The 21,629-nt window shown below is 19.2% G+C and overlaps 4 protein-coding genes across 7 annotated transcripts; 2 read left to right on the top strand and 2 right to left on the bottom strand.

Moving 5' to 3' along the window:
• Nucleotides 1-218: 218 nt before the first annotated feature.
• LOC108004101 (NADH-ubiquinone oxidoreductase 75 kDa subunit, mitochondrial) lies at nucleotides 219-4,360 on the bottom strand. 2 transcript variants are annotated; one of them, XM_017066767.3, is made up of 12 exons: nucleotides 3,951-4,360; nucleotides 3,544-3,739; nucleotides 3,320-3,427; nucleotides 2,808-3,173; nucleotides 2,509-2,730; nucleotides 2,307-2,442; nucleotides 1,729-2,081; nucleotides 1,442-1,627; nucleotides 1,165-1,354; nucleotides 891-1,066; nucleotides 583-717; nucleotides 219-467 (listed from the first exon to the last, which is right to left on the bottom strand). In XM_017066767.3, exons 2-12 carry the CDS (start codon nucleotides 3,703-3,705, stop codon nucleotides 318-320), a joined length of 2,184 nt encoding a protein of 727 aa, XP_016922256.1. In that variant the 5' UTR covers nucleotides 3,706-3,739; nucleotides 3,951-4,360; the 3' UTR covers nucleotides 219-317. The 2 variants fall into 2 exon arrangements, with proteins under 2 accessions (XP_016922256.1, XP_061929232.1); XM_062073248.1 differs by lacking the exon at nucleotides 3,951-4,360 and having other exon boundaries at nucleotides 3,548-3,687.
• A 288-nt stretch (nucleotides 4,361-4,648) lies between these two features.
• LOC108004102 (elongation factor 1-beta') lies at nucleotides 4,649-6,104 on the top strand. The gene is made up of 3 exons (XM_017066769.2): nucleotides 4,649-4,817; nucleotides 5,437-5,855; nucleotides 5,939-6,104. Exons 1-3 carry the CDS (start codon nucleotides 4,738-4,740, stop codon nucleotides 6,091-6,093), a joined length of 654 nt encoding a protein of 217 aa, XP_016922258.1. The 5' UTR covers nucleotides 4,649-4,737; the 3' UTR covers nucleotides 6,094-6,104.
• Nucleotides 6,105-8,494: 2,390 nt separating this feature from the next.
• LOC133665867 (lysozyme-like) lies at nucleotides 8,495-11,207 on the top strand. 2 transcript variants are annotated; one of them, XM_062073250.1, is made up of 4 exons: nucleotides 8,495-8,736; nucleotides 9,816-10,004; nucleotides 10,110-10,183; nucleotides 10,950-11,207. In XM_062073250.1, exons 1-4 carry the CDS (start codon nucleotides 8,676-8,678, stop codon nucleotides 11,088-11,090), a joined length of 465 nt encoding a protein of 154 aa, XP_061929234.1. In that variant the 5' UTR covers nucleotides 8,495-8,675; the 3' UTR covers nucleotides 11,091-11,207. The 2 variants fall into 2 exon arrangements, with proteins under 2 accessions (XP_061929234.1, XP_061929233.1); XM_062073249.1 differs by having other exon boundaries at nucleotides 8,557-8,736; nucleotides 9,837-10,004.
• LOC108004100 (nucleolar MIF4G domain-containing protein 1 homolog) lies at nucleotides 9,815-15,332 on the bottom strand. Of its 2 annotated transcripts, XM_062073246.1 has the most exons (9): nucleotides 15,255-15,299; nucleotides 14,600-15,184; nucleotides 13,886-14,388; nucleotides 13,498-13,782; nucleotides 13,224-13,411; nucleotides 12,970-13,145; nucleotides 12,555-12,907; nucleotides 11,798-11,929; nucleotides 9,815-11,722 (listed from the first exon to the last, which is right to left on the bottom strand). In XM_062073246.1, the coding sequence occupies exons 2-9, from the start codon at nucleotides 15,078-15,080 to the stop codon at nucleotides 11,432-11,434; spliced, it is 2,409 nt and encodes an 802-aa protein (XP_061929230.1). In that variant the 5' UTR covers nucleotides 15,081-15,184; nucleotides 15,255-15,299; the 3' UTR covers nucleotides 9,815-11,431. The 2 variants fall into 2 exon arrangements, with proteins under 2 accessions (XP_061929230.1, XP_016922254.1); XM_017066765.3 differs by having other exon boundaries at nucleotides 14,600-15,332.
• Nucleotides 15,333-21,629: the final 6,297 nt, after the last annotated feature.

The following is a 21,629-nucleotide window of genomic DNA, read 5'->3' as shown; positions in this document are numbered from 1 at the left end:
GATAAAAGGCAATCAAGAAAATAGAATTGATTTTGAAAATATCCATAAATAAAATTATTAAATACCATTTATCAATGAGCAATAAAAAAAAATACATTCCTTGCCATGTCATTCCCGATTCCCAAATATCAAGTTATTACACGTAAATATTTTAAATTAAAAAATAAAAATTTTAACAAAAGTATATACGTATTCTATTAAATTAAATACTATTTATATATATTTAATAAAACTATATATTATTACATATTTATCATAATACAATATGTGCTAATTTATATATATTATATATATAATGTGTGTGTGTGTGTGTGTGTCTATAAAATGTTTTCCCGTTGCTTAATAACTGCTTGTACACATTTTGCCATTGTTTGCGAAGCACGAGATATTGCATCCGTCATAAAAAAATTATCTAATGTTTTCTGTTTAACTTCTATTGGATTAGAAGACAATGAACCTGTCACTTCCTATAAAAAAACAAATTTAAATTAGTATTATTTATTATATAGCAAATCTCATTAAAATATATTATTATTTACTATATTTAAAAATCTTTAAAAATTAATTTAAAAAAATATTTACCTTTGATAATTCCACTACTTGAGTGAAATAATTAGCTGATTCTATATTACCATATCTAATTAAATGTGGCGCTATTTCTTCCAATCTAGATCTTATTTCAGCCAAATTGTCATAAGGCAAACAAATTCCACAAATCTATAAAAATATTAATTATTTTTTTTTCCAACTTGCACTTTTTTAATTTTATTAATATTTTTTAATAATTTAAGATATTAAATTAATAATATGTTATATACATAATAATTATAATAACAATAATATATTAACTAAAGAAACTAAAGAAAATAATTAATTATATATTAATTTACTTCAGAAAGAGCTCGTATGATTTTCCAATCTGGTCGAGCCATACCCGGTGGTGTAATTGCAGCTTGAGTTTGCTGTGCACGACCTTCTGTATTTACATATGTTGCAACTTTTTCAGTATATGCAGCTCCAGGAAATATGACATCTGCAATCGAAGCTCCTTCGTCACCGTGACTACCTAAATCATTAATAAAACTCATTATTTATGTTCTATTAATAAATAATATTATTACATATCTATGATATATACAATAAATAATGATATTTTTTACATACCTATATATACGATAAAAGTATTCGGAAAATCTTCTTTTTTAATATTTGAATCGTCAGCTGATAATAAAAAGAGAATTTTTGGTTGTTGTTTTTTAACTTCTTCAACAGATGATGAATAACCAACATCTAAAGCTGCCACTTGTGATGCATTTGTATGAAGAATATTTAATATTTTCCATTCTTTGGGAGCCTAATAAAAAATATGTAACCAATATTTTTATGATAATTATGCATATAATTATAATAACAAAAGATAGTTTTATCATTTTTTTCTTACTTCTATGTTTTCTTCTATAGTTTGTGCCAATAATTGTGTTTCAGATAAAATTTTTGCTCCATCTTTTCTGGTTAATTGCTCAACACCCAAGATAATTAAAGGTTTCTTAGCAGATTTCAAAGTACTTGAAAATGAATGAGTACCATTTTTTAACTGTGTTATAATTTCTGGAGATTGACCTAAATGCTAATATTTAAATATTGGTCTTAAATAAATATTAACTAACAGAAAATAATGATATATATATATATATAATCAAGATATATATTACGAGTTTTTTTACTTACTTCATAATCATAAGTTAAATCTATTTTCGGACCAATTTGCGCAATGATTTGTTCACCGTGAATATATCCTTTTCTTATTCGAGTATTAACTAAAGGTGCTTCATATCTTGGATTAGTACCAATCAATAATACAACGTCAGCCTCTTCTATTGCAGCAATTGTGTTATTTAGTAAATAATTATTTCTTATATCAATACCTGTGCCATGCTTTGGAAAATTTTGTTCTGTTGCAAGAATTTCACTGCCAAGTCTATTTACTAAATCTTTCAAAGCTACAAGAGCTTCAGCATCAGCTAATTTTCCAGCAATTACAGCACATTTATTTGGAGCTAAGTTGCGAATAGCTTGAGCAGCTAAAAAAAATATATTATCTCAATATAGTAAATAATATAATGTCTCAATATTATTATATATAAATATTATTATTAAATATAAATATTATATATAAATATTATTATATATAAATAATATATTATATATATATATAATATATATATTCATTAAAATTATGTAAAACAAACATAATAAGATTTAAGAATTTAGAATATTTCAAAATATTAAAATTATATACAACATACTTGTTACAAGAGCATCTTCCCATTCAACAGCTTCTAATTTTCCATTAATTTTTATCATAGGAGTTATAAGCCTTTGGCGTTTCAATCCATCATAAGAAAAACGAGCTTTATCAGATAACCATTCTTCATTTATTTCCTATATAATATATCATAAAGAACATTTATAAATATATTTTATCAACAGTTATTATATTAATAGTACCTCATTAACTCTTGGTAAAATTCTCAAAACTTCACCCGTCCTATGAGATATAACTATATTACTACCAACAGCATCAAGAACATCAATACTATCTGTACGACGTGTTTCCCATGGACGAGCAACAAAAGCATATGGTTTACTTGTTAATGCTCCAACAGGACATAAATCGATAATATTACCAGATAGTTCAGATAAGAACATTTTCTCTACATATGTTCCTACCTATTATAATAAAATTTAATAGATGATATAATAAATGATATAATTCCAATAATAGAATGAAAAATTGTTAGACATACTTGCATATCATTTCCACGACCTGTAGTTCCTAAATCATCAATACCAGCAACTTCAGATGCAAAACGAATGCATCTTGTGCAATGAATACAACGTGTCATAATTGTCTTTATTAGAGGACCAATATCTTTATCTTCAACTGCTCGTTTACCACTATAATTAATATCAACAAATCTACTCCGATCACTACCAAATGCCATACTTTGATCTTGTAAATCACATTCACCACCTTGATCACAAATAGGGCAATCTAAAGGATGATTTACTAATAAAAATTCCATGACACCTTCTCGAGCTTTACGAGTTAGATCAGAATTGGTTTTTACTCTCCACCCTTTCATTACAGGCATGGCACAAGCTGCAACAGGCTAAATATTTATACAATAAAATACATATATAATTCTATAGTTTTATATATAATTTTAATATAATTGAAATTTATTATGTTTGTGAATGTATATATATATATATGTATATATATACAACTTATATTAAAAAGGAAAAGAATAAATACCTTAACTTGTTTTTCAATTTCCACAAGACACATTCTACAATTTCCTGCTACAGCTAAACGTTCATGATAACAAAATCTAGGAATTTCTACTCCTATTTTTGCAGCAGCCTAAATGTGATATTAAATAATAATATAAAACTTTTTGATTAAATATTTTTACTTAAATTACTTAGATTAATATACTAAATATAAATAATATTTGATCAATGAAAAGGTTATGTTACTTGCAAAACAGTTGTTCCTGGTGGAACTTGAACTGGTTTATCATCTATGAATACTTCTACTAATTCTTGCTGAAATTTAGACGATGTTGTATGTAATCCTACAGTAGGAAATCTGCCATTCTGTAATCCCGTAGATAATCTTATCACGGGAAATCTTAACATTTTGGTCCAGTTACTGTTAGATGTCAATGTTATGCTGTTATGTAAGAAAATTTTATTTCAAAATTTACAGTAATAAATTAATAATAATCTAATCTATAAATAATAATAAGTAATAATCTAAATATATAATTAATAAAATCATATTTTTTTAATTGTTATAAAACGAATAAGTTAATATATATTAAGTATTAATAAGTATATTCTAATTTTATAATTAAAATATTCATTTGTTTAATCAAAATTACCAAATCTTTATCTGTTATGCAAATTTCTCTTAAACTTCGCGAACCTAAAATGGACGATCTACAAAATCAATCCAAAATAGGATTCACTACAAATAATATATATATTATTTAATTATATATTTTCGAGCATTGACAAAGTAGTATTTGCATGATATGAATTAATTTTAGAATGCATTCTTCGCGACATCTATCAAAAAAGATTACATGTAAATATAAATTCGATTATAAATAATAATTATTAAATTTTATTTTGATAATGATTATAATGATTTAAAAATAATCATGAATTCATATGCATAAATATATATATACTTAAATATACATGTATATAAATTTTAAATTTTTAAAATGAAATTTAAAAATAAGTAAATATCATATTACAACTATAATTTAATTAATTTCATAAAAAAAAAAATACAGATAAAAGATTTTTATGAATATCTTTATCAAATCTCTATGAAGTATAACAAACTAAAAAAAAATAAAATGAACAGAAATTAGAATGAACAGAATATTGTCTAAATAAAAATTGAAATATTATAATATATAAATTAATTATATTTTAGAAAAAAATAATTAAAATAATTTTGCAATTAAAAAATTATAATTTATAGTTACTCTCTAGTTATTTTATTATTTCCCAAGAATTGCCGGAATGACGTCATATTACAAAATATGAACCGTCAATTTTTCATTGAATATAGCCTCGTTTTCCGGTAAGCAGATAAGGGGGACAATATTACAAGTAACTTCAGTTAAGTGTCTACATTTTATTTAATCTTCCATTATGGCTATTGGTGATCTTAAAACTGATAAAGGTATCAAAGATTTAAATTCTTATTTAGCAGATCACAGTTATATTGAAGGGTAAGTGTATTTTTATTTTTATAAAATTTATATTAAAATACACGTGGTTCTATACTAATTTTACTAATATCTTAAGATCATTGAACTATTAATTAATTTTTTTTCATTTAATTTTTATATGTAATACTTCAAATTATATTTTTTTTTTATATTTGTGTTTTACTACACGTGTTTTTATCTCAAAAAATACTTTTGAACATTTTTTAACATAATAATTTATTTCATTTATATGTATGTTGAAATATAAATTAAAATTAAAAAGAATATAAATATATAAAATATAAGATAATTATTACTGACGATTAATAATATCAATTTTCATCTTTTGAATAGTTTTTTATAGAAAACTAAAGCAAAATTGGAAATGAAAAGAAAAAATTATGAAACTGATGAAAATGAAGATAGAAAAAAAATCATTGAAAAATGCATATTTTGAATAATATCATCAATGAATATAAAAAAATTGTCTTTAAATTTGTTTTCAAAAATTTTGATATTATTTATTCATTAATTTAATATTTATTATAGATATATAAATAATAATATATATATATATATTCAATAAGAATATAAATGAATTTTTATAAGAATGTTAAACATATATTATTATATTTTTAAGGTGGCAACCTACTCAAGCAGATGTAGTAATTCTAGAAGCTTTAGGAAAAACTCCAACATCTTCAAATCCTCATGTTTTACGATGGTATAATCACATCAAATCATATGATTTAAAGACACTTCCAGGAGAAAAGAAAACACCTGTCATATTAGGTAATAATACAACAACAGGAAAGAATGAAGAAGATGACGATAAAGATGTAGACCTCTTTGAATCCGATGAAGAAGAAGATCCTGAAGCTGTAAGACTTAGAGAAGAAAGATTAAAAGAATATGCAGAAAAGAAATCTAAAAAACCAGTACTTATTGCTAAGTCCAGTGTTGTATTAGATGTTAAACCATGGGATGATGAAACTGATATGAAGGCTATAGAAGAAATTGTGAGGTCTATTCAAATGGATGGTCTAACTTGGGCAGCATGTAAATCATTTTGCTGTTTTTTAAAATCAAATCTAAAATTCAATTTTACAAAATTATCAGTTTTATAAATATTATGTTTCCAGCTAAATTAGTTGCAGTGGGCTATGGCATTCATAAGTTCAGGATAATGTGCATTATAGAAGATGACAAGGTATCAGTAGATTCACTGATAGAACAAATAGAAAGTTTTGAAGAATATGTTCAATCTGTTGATATTGAATCATTCAATAAATTATAAGTAATTGTTTATATCTATTATCTTCAATGTAAACTTAATAAATAATAATCATTGTTTATATATATTATATATATTATATATATAATATATATATATATATATATATATGTTATATATATAATATATATATGTTATATATATATATATAATTTATTATTGAAGAGAAAAATTAGTAATTTCAATAATAATATTAATAAAATTGTAATTGAAGTATTACTTAATGATATTGCTTCAATATTTATAATAGACAATTTAAAAATTGATATTTTATTTTGTTATTACAAAGAAAAACTTAAAACTAAAAAATATAAAAAAGAATTGTCATTTTAATTAAAAAACAATGATAAACAAATTATTTAAAATTAAATTTCAACTTCATATAAGATAAAAAATATAAATTCTGAAATTTTGATAATATATCTCAAAGTTTAGATTATGATTTTGCAAAATAAAAATAGTAATTCCAATGTTTTATCTACATAGTTTTATCAAAAATCACTAATCACAAGATATTATTTATCACATATACCTTATATATAAGTATTGCTTGGAACATTATTTATTAAATTAAAAATTTTTGTTAATCAACATAGATAGGTTTTATATGTAGATATTTTATTATTCATGATAGAAAAATTCAAATATCTGCTCTATGTTTAATATAGACAGGAAATAAATATTGCCATGTTTTTTCACAGACACATAATTTTTTTATGTCATCAAATTTTATGTAACATATTGAAACTATTACTTAGAAAAGATTAATATAGATATTAATATAAGAACTATATAAGAAAATTATTAAAATTATAGTATTGCTTAAGTTTTCTGGGAATATAATATGAAAACATTGGAATACTTTTGTAGTAAAATTTATTATGAAAGCTTCAAATGTTAATATAAAAAAATTATTAAAAATATTATTTAATTCCTATTAAACATTTCAATAAAAAATTCAGTAATAATAAAATCTAAACTAATAATAAAATTTTTAATATTTAGATTGTCATAGTATTTTATATCTTCTGTTAACACTTTATTTTATTGATTAAAACTTTTATTTTTATTATTATAGTTTGAATTAATTTTATTATTATTATATATTATTATATATTTAATAATAATTAGTAATTAATAATTAATTAATAATTTTGTTTTTTTAAAAGTGACATTTTCCAGTTCCATTTGTTACTAATGATTAGATTGAATTCATATTGCTCATAATAAATAATTCACAACAGATCGTGAATTATATTTATTGATAATATAGAACAATGAATTGATTATTTGCAAGCAAATTGTAAAACAATTTGCAAACTATATACAAATTATAAAAATGATGATTAATGAAAAAAATATAGAAAAATATTCATAATTAATGAAAAAAATTAAAAATTAATTTTCGAGAAAATTGCATTTTACAATTTACTAATATGATTTCTTGATTGTATCTCAATTTATTGTTTAATCTCAATTTTCGAGAAAATAAAGACTTGAGTAATGAAATTTTTTTTTTCAATTTTTAAATTTTATTCTATATTTTTTACTTATTTATATATAGAATAATATTTTTTATTTATTTATAATGGAATAACATTCTATTTAATTTATAGTTGAAAAATTTGATTAATTTCAAAAAATAAATTTATTATATAGATTTATTTCGAAATTCAAATAAAAAAAATCTTTATTTTATGAATAATCATTTCTTGTCTGATTATACATATCATAGACAATGATGGAATGCATTTATTAATACGTTATAAGCAATTGAAATTTACATTAAAGATAAAAATCATTAAAGACAGATTTATCTCACTTTATTTTTGGTTTACTTCATCTAATGCAAAATTAAATTATTTATAACTTAATAAATAAGTTTTAATCGACATTTATATTTTTGTGTTTATATCTCTTAAATTTGGATCTTCAAAAATGATCCTTCACGAATATATTAATACTTTATGTTATCTGATATTGAAATCCGGTTTTAGTATAGTTTTTTGTTTCATAAATAAATTTCATATGCAAGTTATTCACTAAAGAAAGATATAAGAAAAAAAAATTTTTTTTTGAACGAAATGAATTACGAAACTGAATAGTTCTTGATTGCTAATAAATAAAAAAATTATTTTTTTAAAATTATATTCATATTAAAATATAATTTGAAATAGTATATAATAATAAAATTAATTTTTTAAAAAATTTTTTTAAAAATAAATAAATATAAATATAAAATATATATAATGAATATACAATCGAAATATAATATAATTAAATATAATATTAATCGAAATATATAATTAATATCAATCTATAATTTCTATTTTTAAAGTTTTAAAATCACGATAAGTTGAATTCTAAATTGTTTTCATCATGTTTTCCAAGAAATAGTCCTTGCCACTGACCTCAGTTAAGATCCCCACTTCAGCAAACGACAACTCTCTTATATATAAAAGAGAACGTTAAAAATTCTATGTATATTCTTCCGCGCATCGTGCAGGTACTTTCAAATAGCATTAACAAAATTGAAGATTCGAAAAATTGCTTTGTTTTTCAAGAATTCGTCAGTTAAAATAAGGATGATTTTTTTGTTAAATTCTTCAGGAATTATGTGCTTATTATTGTTATCTTTGATTTATGGTAAGCATCATTTTATTTTTAATAATAAAGGAAAAATAAATTTCAATTATTATTATTTATAAATTAAATTGGAATAAATTTATACACAGTTTTTATAGTAAAGTAAATTTGTATAAAATAATCAAACTTTTTTTATAGAATAATAATTTAGAAATAAAATATATATTGTTATTAAAAATAAAATATATCAATTTGTAAGAATATAGAATAGAATTTTGCTATTTTTTTTTAGGATCCTAAAAATTATAAATTTTTTTTGTTTTCCAATGTTTAAATTTAGATTTCAAATACCATTTTAAATTCTAGAAATTGATCGAACAATTATGTATATGTAAAACTTAATATTAATGTAGCTGATGAGATAAGTCGATACTTATAGACAAGATTTTCTACCTGTAGATAAAAAATACCTCCTACATTCGTTGATGAAATTATAGGTAATACAGTTTTTTTTAGTTTTCTGTATGTATTTCAAATGGAATTATTATTAAATTTTTATTTGTTGGAAATTTGGTTTACATTGAATTTATAATATGTTATATTGAATTATTAGAGATTCTAAGTTTTATTAATTTTTGAATTTAAAGGATAGATCTAGATCAATATTGAATTATATTTAATATTTATTACTTTTGATAAAATAATTTCCTAATATTAAAAATGATATTTTATTTTAGAATCTATTTACCAACTATTAAATTGAGAATTGTAAAAAAGGCAATAATTTTTAGTATCTTGATTTATAATTTTAAAAGAAAAAATCAACTCGGAATTCGGCAATTTTCTTTGTATACAATTATATAACTGTTAAATAATTCTTTTGTAATATATAATTATATATTACTTATACATACATATGACATAAATTACACTTACGTATTAAAAAAATTCAAAATAATTAAAATATATTTATTTATTGATTCATAATTATATTTTTTTAAATATATTTTATTCATTTTTTTTTAATTTATTTAAAAAATACTAAATTTGCATATATTAATTTATAATAAATTACAATTATATAATTTATAATTCATAATAAACATTTCAAAGAAATCTTTTTTTAATAAATATAATAGAGCAACAAACATTGGTAATAGCAACAGAAATGGTACCAAGGGTATGTCTGGGATGTATATGTGAAGCTGCTTCTGGATGTAATATTACAATTGGTTGTGATGAATCTGTTTGCGGACCATTTCGTATAACATGGAATTATTGGGCTGATGCCGGTAAACCAACACTTGATGATAATTTAAACGAAAATGGTTAGTATACATATTTAATTATAATTTTATTATAAATGAAATTTAATAATTAAAAAAATAAATAAAAAATAAATAATTAAAAAAAAAAATTTGCTTTTCATTTAGCATATGCACGATGTGTAAACGATCCTTATTGTGCAGCTCGTACAGTACAAGGTTACATGATGAAATTTGCTCAGGTATACAAGATACATTAATATAAATTTCATTTAAGCATGTAATTATTTATCGAATTCGTTATTTTAAAGCTTTCAGGAAAAAAAATTTACTTATATAAGTAATATTTTATTTTGTTTAAAAAAAAATATGTGAATTCAAATAATTTTTCTGTAAATGAAAATATCTAAAAGAATAAGATTTTGAGAATCAATTCCATTTTTTAAGTATATTTCTAATATATAATATATATAATAATATATATAAATATATAATAATCTAATTGCATCAATATATATATATATTAATTGATGCAATTGGGCTATTTTTTTTATAAAAAAATTATTAAACTTTAAAATATATAAAAAATTATTAATTTAATAAACATTTTAATTTTGTAAAATTTATTATAATGTAAAGAAATGAATATAAAAAGTTATATCATTTTTTTATATGGCAGTTTTCCAAAATACAAATTAAAATATTTTTAAAAATGACAACACTTCTTTATGAGAAATGAAAAAATATATCAAAAAAATATATAATTCTATTAAAAAAAATAAAATATATTCTTTATATTTCAACAATGAAGAAATCATTTATATTAAATTATTTCCATCAAAACATAACATTTCAAAATATAAGTTTTATTTGAAACATTTTTTTTATAATGAATAATTCGATTGATAATTATATGTAGAAGTTTAAATAATTCATAAAACATTCTATATAACATTCTATGATTAGAGCATAATTATTTACTTTTCTTCTTTATATGTTTATTTTTAGGATTGTAACAATGATGGTAATATTAATTGTGATGATTTTCTTCGCATTCATCGATTAGGTGGATATGGATGCAATGGTTCTTTAAATTCAAAATATGAGAATATTTATAAACTTTGCATGCAGACTTTTGAAAAACAATAATTAACAATGCAGGAACACTTAAGAAGAATATAAAATTACATAAAGAATATAAGATTATATTTTACACACATACACACACACACACATGTATGTTAATAAATATAAAAAATAAATATATGATAATAATTTTATTTAATCCTGAAAAATTAGAAATTGATTTAAGAATTTTAGATTATTTGCTTTAAATTTTCATTTATGATAAATAATTAATAATAAGAAAAGTTAAATAGTTCAATGCTTTTATAAAGTGATTTTTTTTATTATATTTTTAATAAAATTAATAAAACTTTTAATAAATTTTTTTTTAAATTTTTAATAAAACTTTTTATTCTATATAAAATTTAAAACATAATTTTAGATCCATGTAAAATTAATATTTTATCTACAATTTCGATTCTCTTTTTTAATATTATTTTTTCCTTATCTAATATAGTACACATATCTATATTTTTTACCAAGAAACAATTTATAAATAAACGAAGACTTTCTCTAAAAGTCTGTAATTGAGAAGAAACAGATATTCTTTCGAATACTTGGATAGAAGCCTGTTCATTTTCATGCAATAGAATTCCCAATATAATTTGTCTAAGAAATGTAATAGTATGTTTTTCAAGTTCAGTAAATTGAATAACCTGTAATAAATAATTTAAAAATACAAGATAAATTCATAATATATATTGATAACAAATGAAGAATATAGTACTTACTTTCAAAATTGACAAAGCAAGACATTTTTCAATGAGTAAATGAATTAAAAATTGTGTTAAATTAATTAGTTGTTTATTATTGTATGCTTCTAATGTTTTCAATTTGTCCCAAAAATTGCATTGTATTGTAAGCTAAATCATTATTATTATATTAAAACATTAAAATATATTATTAATCATTTATATATATATATATATATATATATGAATACACAGGATATACAAAAAAATTTATTAAAATTTGTAAGAAATAATTGAAAGTAAATATTAATTATTGTTAAATAATAATATTATTGTTGCATCTTATAGCATACTAATAGAAATACTAAATATTTCTTGTTAATTTTTTGTATATTTAATATTAATTTAAAATAAATTTTTATATTTAATATATATATATGTACAATCAAATTTGTTTTAAAATGAAACATTTTGTTTTTTATGTGCTATTTTTTTTTCTACTTGATACATAAATAAATATAATTGTAATTTTTTCGTATAAAAAAATATTTGTGCTATTTTACTCCTAAACTATAAATTTATTAATTTTATTTATCTAATTTTTTTTATAATAATCAATCTTATAAATTTATTATATAAATAATCTTATACATAAGTAAATACATGTAAAATGTATTTTTTAGACATTAAGTTAATAAATTTTTTAATAAAAAATTTGCTAATGTTGAAGTATAATTATAATTAATTTTTTTCATATATATCTTGTGCAGTTTAATAAAATATAGTTATTACACACCTGATATTTTCTATTATATTCACATAATTTTTGAGCTAATATTGCATAGTAAGGATTAAATTTATTTTCTTGTAAACAACAATGTATTAATACATGTATGATTTCTGTTTCTTGTTGATTTTTCAAATCAAGATGATGAAGTTTTTCAAAAGCATCTAAATAGTCTTCAGCTGTCATAATAATACAAAAAATATTTTTTCTTATATCAGTATTCATTCTTTGTTTTTGTGCTAATTTCAAAATTTGTATACTAAAATTAAGATTATTATGTTCTTTTAAATTTGTTTTGTCACTTATATTATTTGAACCAGACCAAGCTGATCCTATAATCCACCATTTTCCTTTTTCATCAACTGTAATGAAAGCATATATAAATAAGTTATGCTTTAGTATTAAAGTTATAAATACTATATACCATGTAATAAATCCTCCAGTGATACATTGAATTGTGTTATTGTATTGCCTTTTCGTATTATATTTTTAATAACTTTTTTTAAGTGTTCCACATGAGAAGGATCATATTGAGGTATTTTATTAATATTATTATTTTTTATTGCTAATAAAATGTCCAACATAAATTTAACTCTTGAACTGCACAATATTAACATTAACATTTGATTAGCATCTAATAATTTTTATTTTATATTTAAAAGATATAAGAAAACTTACTTTTTTTCACTTTCATGAACAGCTTTTCGTTGTAAATTTTGTATAAATTCTTTTAAAGCATTTGGATCATCCTTTCTCAATGAAAATCCTACTGTCTTTAAGATAAGTAATATTAATTCAATTTCTTTTTCTGTAAATTTTATTATAAATTTGTTAAGTATTTCATAAAGAAGCTTGTATCCAAATACCTGTATAAAATAAAATTAAAATAACTATTAATTTCTCTTATATTATAAATAACAATATAAATTATTGTTTAACAAAATTTTCATACTTTAAAATTATATAGATGTGAGATAATAAGAACTACATTATCCAATTCTTTATTTTCTATATTTTGAAATTTCTCCATGATTTCAATAAATTTTTTAATAAGCTTTTCTAAAAAATTTGCACCTACTTCAATACCAATATTAGCATGTAAAATTGCAATTAACATCATATGTTCACAAATAAGACGATCTGGTGTAATTACATGTGATATTAAACTTTCAAGCACTAACTCTGATAATATATTGTTCATATTATTACGACTATTTGTCATATATAATGCTTCTATCTGTAATATGTAATGTAAATATAAATCATATAATAAACAAATTCATCTTAAATACATACACTTATTTATATAACTATATTTTGTTTTATAATTATACGATTACCTGATTTACTATATTATGCATATTATGTTCTGCCACTCTATTCAAACAACCCTTTAATTGTTTTTTTAAAAAATGTAATTTTTCATCTTCATTTGAATTTATATTATGTGTAATAGTTGCTCGTATAGCAGGTGGAACATATTTGTTTGCATTGTTTGCATATATAATATTACCTTCTTTATTTCTTTTTCTTCCATAAATATCTTCCCAAAAATCTTCATCATTATCAATACTATCAATTTTTTTAGTTTGTGTATTTAAAACTTTATCTTTATCTGAACTATTATTGTTACTTTGTTCTATAATTAATGTATCATTTTTCATTTTTAATTCGATATTTTCATTTTTATTTTCTTTAATATTATCTAATGCACTACTTGTATACATATTTTTTTCTACTTCTAAAGAATTTATATTAAATTGATTACTATCATCTTCTAAGATTTCTTCTTTTGTTTCTATAATATATTTTTTGTTTTTTTGTAAACAAAAATCCAAAATATCTATTCGTATATTAAGAAAATATTATAATTTTCATTTCAAAGAATTAATAATGAATAAAAATTTATTATAATATTAATATTTTCACTGCTAATAGGCAAACTTCTTCTGTTGATGAAATCTCTACAATAAATGAACTAATGATTTAACTCATCAGCGAAAATGATAAAATAATAAGTCATCCAACAAATATTTTATAATCAAAAAGGATACAATCTAAACCATCAGTTACAAAAGATTTAGGGATTGTCTTCTTCTTTCTTTTAGTTAATTTTAATTTCTTTTCCAATTTTCTAATTTCTTTGTCTTCTTTTAAATTAGCTAGTTTGAGTAATTTACATTTTTGTATTTTTTTTTTATATTCAAATTCCTCACTTTTTTTGGTTTTAACCTGTTCGGAACAGTTGATCATAGATATTACTGAATGATATTCTTTTTCAAAACAATTCTTTTTTGTACATTTTTTAGAACTTTTTAATCGATTTATCTCTTTGTTAATGATTTTGTTATTATTCGTTTTATTATCATTAATATTAGATATATTCACACATAATTCACGTTTATTTTTAAAATAAATTAATTTATTCATTTTTTTTTGCTTTCTAAGTTCTTTCCGCATTTGTTTTCGAGATTTTCCTGTTAATTTTAATTCCACTTTTTTAGTATTTAATTTTGATTGTTTCGATAATTTCATTTTATATTCTATTAAGTTATATAGGTTATATACAATGTCTCAATTGACAAGAATTAATTCAATCAAGAATTGAAAATCATAAGATTCCCAAAAGCGGATTCTGGCTAGATTTACAAAATTAAAAGACTTTAGACATGTTCACTAATTTGGATATACCAAATAATGACTACTTACTACTTACTACTACTATTAAATAATTTAATACATAAAAAAATATTCGAATTAGTATTTGAGCTTCAGAAATTGAAAAAAATGAACAATAGAATTTAAAAAAATATATAAAAAGAATTAAAAAAAAAGATATTAAGAAAAGAATAAATGATATATAAAAATAATATAATATAAATATAAATATAATATTTATTCATATCAATTTGTAAAAAAGGAGTGTTTTTAATATAAAGGAGTATTTAAATATAATTCATTTATTCAAATAAGATTAATATTTATGAATAAAAAATAAAATTATAATTTATAATATAACTTAAAATTCATAATAATAATAATAATTTTAAAAATATCACAATAAAACTTTATAAGTTTCAGAATTTCATACTTTTTTGAAGTAATCTTCTTTATATATATATATATATATTTATATAATATATTCATTATTTTATATTTTTATTTCATTATAAAATTATTTTTTTGTAATTATATATTATTGATTTAATACTTTTTATGATTTTTTTTGTTCCAATTCTTTATTCTAAGTTAAAAATAATTTTTTTATATTTTTTACTATTAAAAAAATTTCAATATTTCAAAATGAAATTCTAAATTATTTGATTGTTTGAGTTATGTTAGCCATTTTAAATTTGATGATTTTTTTAAATTAAAACAAAATAAGAAAAATTGATAAAAAGTAAATAAAAAAATAAATCAGAATAAAAAATCAAAATAAAAAAAAGAATGAAAAATCAAAATAAAATCAAACAAAAAAAATTTTTTTTTAAAGAGATTCTATTAATGTTCGAATAAAGAAATAGATTCGGATAAATATATTTAATTACTAATGGAATATTTAGTCCATCAAATCATTTTAGTAACCTATTCGATTAAATTCTAATATTTACATATAAGTTACTAAATTATTTGCTATTTTATTAAATTATTGGATGAACTAAGTTTAATACATATTCTGACTGAGAATAATATAAAAAAGCTAATTAGGAAAGAGGAAGAAATAACACGCAACCGGCAACCGGGATGCATGTCTTAAGACACGACGATATTTCTTTATTTTTTTATAACTTATTTTAGTTATTATTATAATTTTTATTATTTGATAGTTATGATAAATGTCATGGTTTTTATTCATCGTTGGATTATTATGATATTAAATTTGGTATTATAATATATAATTTCATTATAAAAGAAGTTACAGTATTTAATGTTGAATGAAAGCATAAATAACATTTAATGTGTTCCGATAGAATTGAAAACATAACAATTACATTAACTTCCAATTAGCTTTCTTTCAGTTAGTCTTTATTTTCAAATCAATATTATGTAATATATAAATATTATGTAATATATAAACATTCATTAAAAATTACTAGCTCGATCTTTATCATTATTATTCATAGTAAAAAAGATAGAGTTAAATGATTTTAGAAAAAGCATATTTTGATGTTCTTAATTTTTTTATAAGATACATAAAAGACATATGAAAGTCACAAAAGGATTTTTTTTAAATAGAATCACATATTTTTTATTGCATCAATTGATACGATTTGACACAAAAAGAATATTAACTTATTAAGTTTAAAAATTATTAATTTATTAGATTTTTTAATTTAAAAATTATAATATATATATAAAATTTATCATATGAAATACAAAAAAAAACAAGAAAAATAAAATATTGTTTTATGAATTTATCTTTTATATAATTTTATATAATTGTTTTATGAATTTATCTTTTATATAATAAATTTTACAAACTTAAATTAAAATATTTCCTAAATTAATTTCTAAATTAATTTTTGAATATAAATAATTTAATACTTTTTTGTAGAGAATATCAAATTATATTAATTTGTAGTGTAAAAAATATATGATTTCATTAAAAAAAAAACTTTTAATCTTTACATATCCATGATGTGTCCATCTATAAAAAAATTAATAACAAATATGCCTTTTTAATTCATTCAAATTTATGTGAAAAATTTTTTACTATCAATAATAATAAAAATTAAAGATAATAATTCTGATAAATCATCATATATTTTATAGCAAATCTGTATATTTTATAGCAAAACTATAAGATATTTTATATTTTTTAATGTTTTTTGAGATTAACACAATATTTAAATTTTATATATACTTATGCAAATTATTTCTTTTAATAATATAAATAAGATAAGATCATCCGCTTATATTTTAATCTAATAAATTTGATTTAAATAAAAAATGGATATGATAAGATAAATTCGATAAAATACATCAACGAAGTTCTGTTTCTTGAAAATGGGATGAAAAATTTGTTACATATTTTTCTGTTGTGAATATGAATCCGATCGTAAAAATTGTCTATTAGGTTTAGAAAATAAATAGATAAAAAATATTGATTTTTACGAATTTTATATTGCAATGAATATAACTAAAGAAAATATTGAAAAAAATATTTCTATTAATTATCGTATAATACTACTTTTTCTATTGTTTACGAAACGTAATATAGTTATTTTTAAGTTTGAAATATATATTTTATTTTATTACATGTCAATCTTTATTTTATTCTTATACTTTTAAATAGTGCTCATTATAACATCTTGGAAATTTATTTCGAAAAAATTAAATTTTAATTAAAATATTGATAATATTCAATCTATAATTATTCTTTTATAACTTATTTAAAAAAAAAAAAAAGTTCAGTGATAAGTTCAAAATATTAGAAAATAATAACTTTTTATATTTTTATTATTTTTTACAATTTTTTAATATAATATATTTATATCATTATTAATTATTTAAAAATTATTCATAGACAAATATATAATTTCAATTGTACGTAATTGTTTGTAATACGTATTTGATTTACATTCATCATTTTGAATTATCTTTTCTTCACAAATAATGTTACATTTCCTGTCTTTTATCTGCGTCTATAAATATATAAGATATCCTAAAAATATGGAAACATCTATTAACAAGAGATAATTTTAATATTTTCTTTTATAAAATTTTTCGTTCGATTTTGTTAACGAGTTATTAACAAAAAACACTGGCCAATCATGCATAGCTTAGATGAGTTGTTATGTTAGTTATGTACTATCAATCGAATATGACTAATCTAAATAACACAGTTAATAGATGTTTTCGTATTTTTGGAATATTCTATATATGATCTAATATATATATATATATATATATATATATATATATATATATATATAGAATATAAATGTCATAGTGAAGGCATATTTGTCTTTATTTCGTTATCTTGATTCTTATTCTATATGGATTTTTAGAATATTTTATATATTAATATTGTATTCTTTTGTTGTTATAATTTTATTCATTTATATTCATATATTCTTGCATTTCTACAACGTTCGCATATTTTTTTAATATTTATTTTAATTTTTTTATCTATATAATACTTATATATTACATACTATTATATATTATATATTATAATACTATTATTAATCACTTATACATATTTATATTTTATGTAGATTAGACATATTTATCGCTTATATATTATATATATATTTATATTATATATATATATACATAGTTATATTATATTATATATTATATATTTATATTTAAATGTAGACAAGAATGTAGAAAATATAACTCAAGTAAAATGTTTGATTAAATTTGTCATTTCGAAGATTCTTTGAGTTGAATTTGAAAATTATGATCATTTTTCACGAAATAAATGATTTTTTAAATATTTCAAATGTGATTTAATATAGGCTGCTAGAGAAGCACAAGCCGAGAAACTTAAAATTAAATAATCTTCAAATGACAAAACAACAATTAAACTACAATATGAAAATTTACAAATATTAGAAAATAATAAATTATTTAGATATGTTCAACGATTTATGAAGAATTTATATCATATTTTCTCGCGGAAAATGAATATGATATTTATTATATTAAATTTTGAATTCTTTTAAAAACCGTCAAAATTATGAAAGTATCAAAAATATCAAAATAACTTATATTTTTAATATGATAATTTATTCGCTTATATACATTATATTTATATTTATAATATTATAGTTTTTTCAGTTTTGTTTATTATTTGTTTATATTATTGTTGTTATTATCATTATTATTATTATTATTATTATATTATATTATATTATATTATATTATATTGTTATTATTATATTATTGTGTATTATATCAATATATATATTTATAAATTTTTATAAATTTTCACAATTTTTTTCTTAATATCTTTATATTTTTTTTCTCAAACTCTGAACTTTATATGAATATTAATCATATTAATCATATATATATATATATATATATATATATGTAAATTTTTTTTATTTATTGATATTTCATAACAATCTTTTATTTCTTTTTATATTTTATATATTATACATTGATTATGTCTAACTACGATTCGACTTTTTTTTTCCTTTCATCTTCTCTTAAAATTTTTCTTTCTTTTTCTTTTGATTTGTTTCGAATTTTTGTCGTTGAAAAAATAAAATTTGCTTAAGTTTTTTTAATTCTTTATCTTTATCTCTTCTCCTTTTCTACATTTTTTTTAAAATTTTTCATCTTCAATAGAAATGATGCTAGAATTTTTGTTATTCTTGTCTTTTCTTATTAAGTTTTATACATATATTTGCTGTTGGCTGTATGTTTTTCAGTTTTTTCATTTTCTTTTATGTTTTATACATATATTTTTATGTAATTAATATCTCGCCTTTCTATTTCATATTTATATACTTACAATTATTATTTTTTTTCTGAATTTCATTAATTATAGTGATTTATTCTATTAACATTGTGAATATTTTTCTTTTTTATTCTATTGAATTTATTGAGTCAGATTATATATATGTTCTTATTTTCATTATTTTGTTTTATTTTTATCATATATTGTTTCGATTTTTTTATTATTTTTTTTATTTCGTTTGTTATACTTTTTCATGCCTTTTTCAATAATATTTTTGAATAATACTTTAATTTTTATATTTAATACACTTTGAATTCTTTAGCTTTCTTCTTTAGCTTTTTATTTGCTTTTTCATTTTTTATATTTCGATGTAAGCTGGATCCAATTAAATCTTATTTTATCTTTTTTTCTCATTGATTTTTGTATTACTTTTTTTTCTCAGATTTTTTCCTTTTAATTCTCTTTATTATTCTCCAAATATTGTCTTTCTCTTTTTTTTTCATTTTATGTTTTTTTTTAATTTTCTTGATATATTATTTAAAATATTTTTGGAATCAAATATTATTATATGTTTTTGTTTCCTCTTTCTTGCGTTTTGATAAGCTTTCATATCGCTACTGTTTCTATTATAAATATCGAAGTTTTATTTGATATTTTCATTCTTGTTTTCTTTTGTTTTCGTTTTTAATTATTCTTATATAATATTCTTATATAATTTTAATTATTCCTATTTTATTGGCTTATTCTCTCTTTTTTGGATCTATTTATGTATATATGTATTTTTGATTTCTTTTAATAGTAAATTTAATTCTAAAATGTATAAATTTTTTTTTCTTGAAAAAAAATTTTTTCATTTCTTTTTTCATTAATATTAGGATGTATTCGAACTCCTTATCTCTTATTTTGTTTTCTTTTTTTTTTTAGTCAAAAATTCATAAATTTTTGTCTTTTGATTAATAATTTCTTCTAATTCTTTTGCAGTTTTTATTGTTAAGTTATTTCTTTTTATATAGTCCTTCTAATTCATTGTTTTATTTTATTCTTTGTTTTATTATATATTTTTCCATGTTTAATTGTAGTTTTAATTTTTAATTCTGTATTTATTATATAATTCTTTATTTCAATATGATTGTTTAATACAATTTTGAATATTTTATTTTTAAAACTGTTTCAAATCGCATAAATAATAAAGAATAACAAAATAATTTTTTTAAAAAGATCAAGATAATGCATCAAATTAATAATGTATTATTTTAAATTTTTATTATTTTATAATTTTATTATTATTTAGATATAAAATATTATTTTAAATTGTCATATAAAAATATAATTTTTCAAATTTTCTATAATAATATAATGATAATATATGTATAATGATAATATGATATATTATGATTATCTATATAATAATGATAATATGATAATATAATGATAAAAATAATAAATTTATTTTTCTATGATATTCCAACAATCGAAAAAAATTTTTTGAATAGCAGATACCAGTATACTTGTAATTACATGCTATTTCTGATAATATAAAAATTTATTATAATATAATTTTCATCAAAATGAAATATTAACATTTTTAGATACAGAATTTTCTTCGAAATATATTTATATTTTCCTTTCTTTATAATATATTTATAATATATTTATATACTATGTAT

Source organism: Apis cerana, linkage group LG3, assembly GCF_029169275.1.
Source record: "Apis cerana isolate GH-2021 linkage group LG3, AcerK_1.0, whole genome shotgun sequence".
In the NCBI taxonomy this organism is placed as follows: domain Eukaryota; kingdom Metazoa; phylum Arthropoda; class Insecta; order Hymenoptera; family Apidae; genus Apis; species Apis cerana.
The sequence above is the reverse complement of the archived record's forward strand: the minus strand, read 5'-3'. Positions and strand labels throughout refer to the sequence as shown.

What these genes read in the sequence shown, in the direction of transcription:
- LOC108004101 (XM_017066767.3), bottom strand. Translation starts at nt 3,705, where the DNA reads ATGTTAAGATTTCCCGTGATAAGATTATCTACGGGATTACAGAATGGC. An exon ending in CTATAGAAGAAAACATAGAA is followed by an intron (nt 1,355 to 1,441) that starts GTAAGAAAAAAA and finishes ATTTTTTATTAG; the next exon opens with GCTCCCAAAGAATGGAAAAT. An exon ending in AAGTAGTGGAATTATCAAAG is followed by an intron (nt 468 to 582) that starts GTAAATATTTTT and finishes GTTTTTTTATAG; the next exon opens with GAAGTGACAGGTTCATTGTC.
- LOC108004102 (XM_017066769.2), top strand. Translation starts at nt 4,738, where the DNA reads ATGGCTATTGGTGATCTTAAAACTGATAAAGGTATCAAAGATTTAAAT. An exon ending in GATCACAGTTATATTGAAGG is followed by an intron (nt 4,818 to 5,436) that starts GTAAGTGTATTT and finishes TATATTTTTAAG; the next exon opens with GTGGCAACCTACTCAAGCAG. An exon ending in TGGTCTAACTTGGGCAGCAT is followed by an intron (nt 5,856 to 5,938) that starts GTAAATCATTTT and finishes TTATGTTTCCAG; the next exon opens with CTAAATTAGTTGCAGTGGGC.
- LOC133665867 (XM_062073250.1), top strand. Translation starts at nt 8,676, where the DNA reads ATGATTTTTTTGTTAAATTCTTCAGGAATTATGTGCTTATTATTGTTA. An exon ending in TGATAATTTAAACGAAAATG is followed by an intron (nt 10,005 to 10,109) that starts GTTAGTATACAT and finishes CTTTTCATTTAG; the next exon opens with CATATGCACGATGTGTAAAC. An exon ending in ACATGATGAAATTTGCTCAG is followed by an intron (nt 10,184 to 10,949) that starts GTATACAAGATA and finishes GTTTATTTTTAG; the next exon opens with GATTGTAACAATGATGGTAA.
- LOC108004100 (XM_017066765.3), bottom strand. Translation starts at nt 15,080, where the DNA reads ATGAAATTATCGAAACAATCAAAATTAAATACTAAAAAAGTGGAATTA. An exon ending in ACTGGAGGATTTATTACATG is followed by an intron (nt 12,908 to 12,969) that starts GTATATAGTATT and finishes CTTTCATTACAG; the next exon opens with TTGATGAAAAAGGAAAATGG. An exon ending in AATATAATAGAAAATATCAG is followed by an intron (nt 11,930 to 12,554) that starts GTGTGTAATAAC and finishes ATAATGATTTAG; the next exon opens with CTTACAATACAATGCAATTT.